Source organism: Lipotes vexillifer, unplaced genomic scaffold (assembly GCF_000442215.2).
Source record: "Lipotes vexillifer unplaced genomic scaffold, Lipotes_vexillifer_v1.1 scaffold1237, whole genome shotgun sequence".
NCBI lineage: Eukaryota > Metazoa > Chordata > Mammalia > Artiodactyla > Lipotidae > Lipotes > Lipotes vexillifer.
This window is the reverse complement of record NW_006771447.1, coordinates 476,858-486,202: the sequence shown is the minus strand read 5'-3', so window position 1 is coordinate 486,202 and position 9,345 is coordinate 476,858. Positions and strand designations below refer to the sequence as shown.

Below are 9,345 nucleotides of genomic sequence, written 5' to 3'. Positions count from 1 at the left end.
CTCTGCCACAGAGGGCGCCAGGCACACTGGGTGGGCTGCCCTGGGGCTGTCCCCACCTAAGCACACTCTCCTCTCTACAGAAAGTCTCAGTGCTTTTCAAGTCCAGCATAAGGGGTTCCACCGGGGGGAAAGGGAAAGATTCTCACTTAAAAATCTATCCCAGTCTTCCCTTGACCACTCAGCCGCCGTTAGAGGGACAAGGGGCCTTGCCCAGGCAGTTCCTAAGGGGCACAGGCAGGGCTGACCTGGGATTCTCCTGAGTGGATAGTCTGTAGCTGCTTGGTGTCCCCAGGCTGAGAAGGGGTGTAGGTAATTGCACTTTGGGGCACAGTGAGCACAGGCACGGGCTGGACGTGCCCTGGGAGACAGAGAGGGCCGGCTGACCTATTTCCAGGGATGGACTACAACTGGACAGCAGCTGCCAGACGAGAGAAGCCATGGCAGGGCAAAGCCCTCCTCCAGAGCTTAAAGATCCTTCAGCCTCCTCCTGGCTTTCAAAACAAACCATGGGGCTTCTACTCTGGAATGGAAAGGAATCATCTTCTGTTTGCTTCCTCCTCTTAACAGCTGGATGAAGCAACTAAGGCTCGGAGGATGGAGGGCAGGACCCCCAGGCATCTCACCCCAGATGCTCATCTGCGGAGCTTCCTGGAGAGTAAGTATCCGGGCATACCTAACTTACACTGCAGACTCCCCTGGCCTATTTTCCTGGAGTTGACTCTTGTTTGCCTGGCATGATGAAACTGGTCTTCAGAAACAGAATTTTAAGCAGACCTTTTTAAAAGGACAAAGGCCATTTGATGGTAGTAATTTTGGTTTTGTTTTATGAAAAATGGTACAGGAGATAATCCCTGATGACAGAATGGACTGATAGCAGGGCCAGGGGCCCCTAAAGGATCCTCTCTGTTCAGTCCAGTTAAGGCGACAAATGGGCAGGGGAGTGGCTGGGAGCAGGGACACAGTGGACCAGGGCAGTTTGCTGCTCACTCCTGGCCCTCACCCCAGAGCCAGCCCGTCTGCCTCTCTGCCCTGGGCAGTGGTCCACAGAATGTGCCAGGAGCAGGGGCTGGCTGAGTGGCAGGCACCCAGGAGCACCTGCAGCGTGCACGCCCCAGACCAGGGCGATGCAATGCCTACTCCATCAGTGTGAAGCCAGCACAGACTGGAGAGGTTTGTCTTTAAAGGAGTAGTTTTTAAATATTCAGTTTTGTTCTAATTACTCACTTCTTTTCATTTAGATCTCATGAACCCTTCTTCCGGGCTGACCAAAAAAAAAAGAAACATTCAGGGCAGCCCTATGACATGAAGACTTGTCATAAAACAGGCTCAAAACCACAGAAATTATGCTCGAATTGCCATTTAGCATACATTAATTCCCGTAAGGTGTTACGAAAAAGCCTCAGACCTGTTTGTCCTGCTTTAGAGTCACAAGTCCCTTTTATGGACTTGTGTCCAGAGTAGATGTCACGTTTCTTAGCATATATAAGGCAAAAAGGGTTTCAGATCTATTATAATGTGAAAGAGATAATCAGGGTCATGAAGAGAAGGTTTCTAAATGAGACATCCTTTTAAATGTCAATCCCACGGGACACACATATTACAAAATACAGATTCTCTTTTTGTAAAGTGCTTTGCTTTGCTTAGCGAATCACTCACCACCACGCACAGAGCACCACGGCCCGTCTGCTCGGGAACTGTCAGTGGCGGCCTCCCCGCGCTCTGCCTGGTGAGGGGGAAGCCTCTCCCCATGGCTAGATGTTCCCAACACTCCACTCCAGAGGGTCGGTGGGGGGACCTGCCAACTGGAAGAGGCGCATCAGGGCCCAGGCGCTACCAGCTCCTGCTCTAACCTCAGGTTTGGCATCTTATTCTCTCATTCTGCTCAAGACTACAGGCCAGAACCCAGCCAGCGCCCCATCACGGTGTTACGGGCTCTTCCAACTTCCCTTCCTGTAGACACGCTGGCGGAAACAGAACCCAGCCGTGCACAGCTGACGTGAGGGTTTTCCAGGAGAGTCACTAAGGAGGGTTTAGAAAAAGAGAAGCCATTAAAAATAGTCACCTGCCTGGTCTATGCTATTAAAGGACATAAGAAAATGTACACAATTGGCAGTAAACAATTTCCTTCAGCTGTTCGCAGATGTCCAAGAGAACTACACACCCTCCACATCGTCAGATGTGAACGATTTCTGCTCCAGTGTCTTCAGGTTCTGTGCAACAAGAAGAGTTTGTGTCGGAATGACAGATTCCACGTCCATCTTTATTTTCAAAGTTGGGCTCTGTTAGTGCAGATTTTTCAAAAATATTCTTTTTGCTTGTTTCTGGACAGTTTTGGACATAGATTACTCTGTTATAAGCCTTGAGTCTCTTCCATAATTGTACATACACTTTGCACTGAACGTACATAAAAAGAAGTCCACCAGTAAAGCCGATGGCCACAACCACCAATTTAGTCCAAAAGGGCCACTCTAGGATTCCTGGAAGGGAAAAAACCCGGTTAGCCTATCAGCCGACCTTATTTAAGATGTGAAGTAAATAAAACACAATTTCTGAACTTCCCATAACCATGGGCTCTTAACTCATCGAATCTTGCTTTGCTGGAGGAGGAGTGGAAGAGCATGTCCACTCCCTTTTATCCTGCTCCTCCAGGGGGCATTCATGGAGATTCTCTCTCTCCATGATTTGACCTCTCCTGACTGGGTTTTAAAAACTACCACCACAGCAAAAGAAACATCCGAAAAGGATACATAGTGCCTCATGATTGATGCCTCCTTCCAGAAGCCCAGACATTTGAGGTCTGACTTGAAAATCAACCTGGAATAACACCCCAATCCTAAGACCCACTGTGCCATCCAGGATCTCCTGGGTGCACTTTTCGTTCTGAGCACATACCTGTTGCCTGCCCCTGCTTGATCTCCTCAGCAGTGCGGTCGATGAGCACGTACAAGGACCAGACCACACAGGTGATGGCAATGATGTGGAACGTCACGGAGCACACGATCTTCCTGCGCTCGCTGGCTGTCATCTGCAGCTTCTCCCACTGGAAAGACAACGCACAGAGCGTGAGGCTCAGGCTCATGGGCGTAAAGTGCTACGATGGGGTGAGAGCTTTGTTGATGGTTAAGACTGGCTTCCCTCCTCCCTCCCCCTTTCCCAAGCTAGATGAATTTCCCCAAACACTCAGAGTCGCTCCCTTTAAACCATGTGGCGTCAACCAGGTACCAGGCACTGGTATTCTGTCCACATCCAACTTTCTAGGCAATGAAGAGAAGCTGGGATCAAGATGAGCTATGAACCACCACCAGCAATCCCCTGGCTGCTTATTCTGGCAAAGCAGGCATTCAGTGGCTTTGATACAAGACTTTATGGTTTTGGTCCTGATGAAAACAGCACATTGGCCCAAGACCCAGGTGGCACACTTTAAGTTTTCGTGACTTGCTGACTGGCATGAGTGAGGGGAAGAAAGGGGTTGATGACACCACAACACACTAGCAGATGGGTCACACTATGTCGTGAAGGTGATGGTGGAGGGCGCTCACTCTTTGGTCCTCTGCTACATTGGCAGCAACACTGTGAAATCGATGCTAAGAGTTCCTGGTACAAGCAGTCTTGGGATGCCAGTCCCATCTCCTCTAGGAGCTCATTAATTTACTCCAAATAGCCAGATTTTCTTTTTCATTTACTCGTTTCCGAATCAGAAGAAAACACATAGAGGTAGAGAAAAAGAACAAGTGTAAACACTGCATATCCTCTGCCAGCCCTACTCACAACCTTTCCAGGTGGCTCTATGCAGGATAAACTGAAAGTAGAGCCTTCATGGACTATCTATATTGGTCAAAGTGCCATAAGACTCACTTGAAGAATCAGCATAGAGTAGGTACCCAAAAAACAATAAGGCTTTTATGGGACAAAACATTTTTTAAGTAGTTTGCACCTGCCTTCCCTAGCATCCAGATTTCTTTCTGCTATGGTGTGACACAGTATCTTCATCTGGCTTCCCTTCTAAAATGTCCCCCTGATTTTCTAAGACACATTCAGTTCAAGCCTTTCACACTCCCCTGAAATGCTCACCCTGCCTTTCCGGTGGATGCTTTTCTCCAGAGACAACCTGACCTCTCTAGAGCCCTTTCACTTCACCCCTAAATCCTACTGATCTTTCAAGAACCGCTTCAACACCAAACATCCTATGATGCTACCACCACCCTGCCTCCCCAGAGCTCCGACCCACAGTGAACACTCCTTCTCTGAATATCTGATACGAGCGATCACCATAGAAGTTAGCATTGAATTGGCATGTTGGTTCTGTTACCTGATTATGTAATTCCCCTTGCAATTTATGAGTTTTGAGATAAGAACAAACCTTTTATTCTTCCAAACAAAACCTCTCCATATTCTGGGCACACAGACACATTGAACGGCCAGTGTTTACACAGGAGGGGAGCACCAGATGAGGCTCCTTTCAGAGGAAGCAAGGACATGGGAACTGAAGAGAGCTGTGTTGCATGTAATGCCTGTGGTTCCTTTCTTTTCCCATCTGCCCCCAGTTCCCATCTAGCAAACACTTGTCACAGGTATATAGAAATAAATTTACCATGTCATGCTGTTCTTTGTGCTGGAGAGAGAGACTAATCTCCACTATATGGGCCTAATTAGAGGCAAAGCCTGAAGAGTTAATACATACAAGGTTTAATGCTGACTAAGATGTCACAAAACAGTCTGTGGTCAAGGGCCAAATGACTGATACAGACAAGCAGGCAGACTTAGTTTTAAGGAAAAAGAAAACATCATATGACTGAATGGACAGAAAGAGCTTCTTCCTGAGAGGAGGGACTTGGAAATCAGTACCAAAAACATGAATGTGCACACCAGCCCCAACTTCTTAAAGGAGTGAACACAAGCCAACTGTGGCTCCACCCAGTCCCAGGTGCTAACTCTTCTGGGTGCTCATCTCAGTGAGGCTAAAGTACTTCCGAGGGTGGCCTCGCACATACTTTTCTCAGAGGCTTCAGCTTGGTCTCCATGATGAACTCGTACTTGCACAGCTCACAGCAGCGTGTGTCGGAGCTCTTGATCCACTGCTGCAGGCAGGTCTGGTGCACAAAGTGGAGGCTCCCTGTGCAGTGACAGGGTGTGATCAGAGGGCTCTCATCATCCCCTTCACAGTGACAGATCCTGCGGCAGAAGGAAAGCCAGTCATTACAAGGAGGGCCATACAACAGGGAAGATGACGCTTCAGTGGAAGGTCAGTCCCCCCAAGGAAAACGTTTAGAAACAAACATCACAAAATGACTATAAGCACGAAAACATACAAACACAAAAAACAATTACTACAAACTAAAAATTTCTAGCTTACCGCACCAACATGGAAAGTCTGGGTGGTTTTTGGCATCAGAGAGGAAAAAATGATATAAGAAATGACAAAGCAGTCATTTTGGGTAAGACTTAAGAACGTCACTAAAAAGACGAATTTAAGGAAACATCTTCCAGAACTTACATGACATTAAAATAATTAGAGGTAAAATTTCTGTGTAAAACAAAACCAGCACTCTACCTTTCAAAAATACCAGTGACTTGAAAAGATGATGAACTTTGCTTGCTAGCTATAATCACTGACCTCACCTTCACACACCACAACTACATATCTCTGTCCTCTCTCAGAGAGTAAACAGAGAAACCACACTGCTTCTCCTGGACCTGAAAAACCATTATAAGATGCTGCAATTTCATTTCTTTTTGCAGGACCACTCATAGCAATAAGTGAGAAATTTAAATCATTCATTATTTCTAAGGGTGCATGCAACAGGACATAGCTACTAACCTCAAGGAACTTAACAGACTTTTGAGAAACAGAAAGGTCTTTTCCAGCAGCTGGAGAGCAGGTAGGGACACCTAGCCTGAAAGGAACTGGGCTCTGGCCCAGGCCAGGCTCTCGGCTGTTTGTTTCTGTGAGAGGGGTTTCTGATCCAATTGTTAAAAGAAATGATAAGAGCTGATCCTGAGGAGGGGCCACTGGGGAAAGGTTAGAATGGGGAAGGCCTAAGAGTAGCGGCAAAAGTGAATTCTGAAAGCTTCTGGAGACCTGACAAGGATGCTGCACCCGGGAAGATAAAAGTGGAGTTAGGACCTGGGCAGAGGTGGCTGCATCCAAGTTAAAAGGAAGGAAGGAGCTGCTGAAGAGCAGCCCTTCCCCATGCACATCGCGTCGCAGGTGGAGCGAGGGGTAAAAACGAGGTTGAGAGGGGAAGCCAATGCTTAATATCTAGACCATGAAGCTGGAAGACTGGAGATACTATTTTTTCTTCCGCTTTCCTTATGCAAAAGCTACTTATTTTTAGTTGAGAAGAGTCAGCTTGGCCTTTAATATGTGTAGCTTCCTCTTCTTTTATCATCTATGAAACTATCTTGGGACCCATGTCATAAAAATTGGTTTTTCAAATGATACCAATAATCTATTCTGGGGAAAACTATTAATCCGTAATTGTGTACAACTGCCTGTTCATTTTCCTGAAACTTCACATATTAAAGCAAGATGAGGCTACGGAGGTGTGGGGAGCAGAGAGGGCCAGAATGGTGGTTCTTGGCAAACCAACCTGCAGACATCCCCTGATGTGGACACGGGAGAGATGGGGGGGCCCTTTTCAGAGAGAGGGGAAGGACCATCCAGGTCACTGTCCTTTTCCACCGAGCAGAGGGGCGCCCGCAGGACCCTGCTCTTCGGTTTTGTGGATGTGCTGTCCTCAAAGACGTCATCATCTCCCGTTTCGTCGGAGAAGAAGCCCGCGCTCCCGGCCAGCCCGCTGGAGGACTTGGCGGGGTGCGGGCCGGCAGTGCAGCTCTCCAGCTCGTGGAACCAGTGCAGGCTGCTGGTGCTCAAGCTGTGTGACAGCGAGAACAGGTACCGGAGCAGCCGCCGGCTTCCAGACACGGCCTCGCCATCTGCCTTCTCGTCCGGAAGCAGGACGTGCGTGCCCCCCTTGCCGGCTCCCACCTCTGAGGCCGCTGAACGATTGGCGGAAAGGGATGAAACACAAGAATGTTTGGAACTGCCAAGAGGTTTGCGATTCAGTGTTCTTTTTTCTTTCTGGTGGATCCTGTTAATACTGAGACACGGGTCTTGAGGGAGTATCAGTTTCCCTTCAGAGCAAGTCCTCTCCGCATAGTCAAAACTTTCCAAAGCATCCGGGGTCTTCTCACCCACATCATTCAGGGATTTTGAGAACTTCAGTGTTCTTCTGGCTTTGGTATTCTTAGCAGGCTTCAAGGCCTGGACCCACTCTGAGCCATGGGAATTTCTCTTTGATGCCTGCACTGTGTCTTGACAGACAACTGTCACAGTGAGCCCTTGTGTCAGAGAACTCTGGCAGGGAGGAGCTTTCAAGACAACAGCAGACTGCACGGGACTGTGGTGACAACACTCAGAAAACACTGCACTGGAACTGCATGCAGAGAACAGTGGAATAAAAGCACAGAAAGTAAAAACAATTTTAAAAGAAAATAGGCATCAAAGTGAAGAAATGAGACTTGCGTGGTACCTGGTGAGCAAACAGCACATAAAACCAGGTTGATTGTTAAGAGCAGAGGCATATGGAGAGTCAAGAACCTGCAGACATGAACGCTCATTCCTGAGATGCACATGAACCACCGTAGCATGTGAAGCAGAGCATTACCTGCAGATGTCCTGATTGGAGGGCGTGACAGAAGTGCGAGAGAAGGCGGACACTGGAGCGGATGCCACTGAAGAGCCCCCAGCCTGCAACAACACACCTCCAGTCAGTTTTCAGGAAAAGCCAGGGGACTGCAAACACCACCTCCTTGTGAATGGCGATGGGTCTGCCGCTGCCCATTGCTCAGTGAATAGCACGTATTAGGTCCCTACGAGCCAAGGTAAGAACAAACCAAGCAGCACTCTTCTTTTCTCAGATGAAGGTAAAAGTGTAGCCAAGAAATATTTGAGACTCTGGAACAGCACCATCAACCTTCTGTATATTCAGTGGTCATTTATCTTCTAAGCATCTAAACTTAATTAGTTCATCCGTAAGTCAAGAAACCAAGCACCGTAAGGTACACGCAAATGCAAAAGAAACATGAGGCACCTTCCCTGCCAGCCCTGCTTCCCCCACTCAGCACTCTTTAACCTGGTACCTGGGATCATCCTCGTTGAGCCTGGCAGAATGTGAGAGCCACTCCTCCCTCACCACCTGGCAATTGGTCCACAAACCCTCACTACCCCGCCAGCGCTCTTTATACAAAGGGGAGACTACCTGAGCATAGGGCCACCAACCCAGAGCTCAACCCCAGGCCCAGGAGGGGGCTGAGCACAGAATGCTCCCGAGTCCTAATCTTGGGATTGTGTATTGAGAAAATTATCAAGAACATGTAAATGTGGAAGAAAGTATAGCAAGAGGTCATGAGATACAGCAGGGGCTCTGAGGGGTCGTGAACAAGCCAAAATTAGAGAAAAGTCTGGGAGGGTGAGGAAGTACCACGATGGGAAGCGAAGTGGAGGAGAGAAATAGGATCAGGGAGCACAGCTGGGCTGAGGAGGCATGACCACTACTAGAGGGTCCCCCAGCCTCCCACTCCAGCCTCTGTGGGGCCCTTGCCAGGCCTCATCAAGACTGACTCCTGAGATTCCACGGCCCTCAGAGCACCCTGCGTGTTCTTCCCCGCTTAGGACACTTATCCTGAGGGACAAGTCAAGGGCCACGGGAAGACAGTACTGTGAGTCTGTTATCAAGCGCAAGCTGACATCTCCTCCCTGCCCTCCCCAGGCCCACTCCAGTGGCCCTCAGCCCTGCTTCTTGATTCTGGAGAGCCATCTGGCTCCACGCTTGCTCAGTGCCACCCCCAGGATGTACTCTCATCCTGGCACTCCAGCTGTGGGGCCACGGACTTGCATCAGCCACCAGAACAGCTCTCCCCACCTTGCCTCTCCAGCGAATACAACAGCCTGGGAAGAGCCAGACAGAACTGGCACTCTGACTGAGATGTCCACTGGACGGCTACTCTTGCTCCCCAGCATGGGGATGATACATCACCTTAAACCCAGCTCAACCTAAGGAAGCTCGATCCAAGACGTTACATGGTATCATGCTACATGTATATGCTAAAATTATGCAGCATTACTCAATGAGCATATCTTCTGAGTCACCAAAGAATCCACATTTACTTTCTAACTGAATGTGCACGTGAACGTTGCGTATATTCTCCATAAAAGCATTGCTGGTCAAAGTTCTTAAGAATCTAAAGTTTATTTGGAGCCACGAAAATGACACCCCTCCAATAACCTTGCACTACTTGGTCACGATTCTTTCTAAAACAAATTGTGTGTGTGGCGGGGGGGGG

General features: G+C 48.6%; 1 protein-coding gene across 2 annotated transcripts in view; it reads right to left on the bottom strand.

Annotated features, from left to right (window-relative positions):
* Window positions 1-2,172: 2,172 nt before the first annotated feature.
* Window positions 2,173-9,345, bottom strand: part of MARCHF8 (membrane associated ring-CH-type finger 8) — a 60,441-nt gene continuing 53,268 nt past the window's right edge. Inside the window, exons 3-8 of one of the 2 annotated variants that reach the window (XM_007446785.1) lie at window positions 8,552-8,573; window positions 7,668-7,734; window positions 6,591-7,436; window positions 4,992-5,172; window positions 2,893-3,040; window positions 2,173-2,477 (exon numbers count right to left, since the gene is read on the bottom strand). In XM_007446785.1, the coding sequence (XP_007446847.1) occupies window positions 2,173-2,477; window positions 2,893-3,040; window positions 4,992-5,172; window positions 6,591-7,436; window positions 7,668-7,734; window positions 8,552-8,573 (1,569 nt within the window). The remainder of the gene's footprint in view (window positions 2,478-2,892; window positions 3,041-4,991; window positions 5,173-6,590; window positions 7,437-7,667; window positions 7,735-8,551; window positions 8,574-9,345) is intronic. The other variant, XM_007446786.1, reaches the window with a different exon arrangement.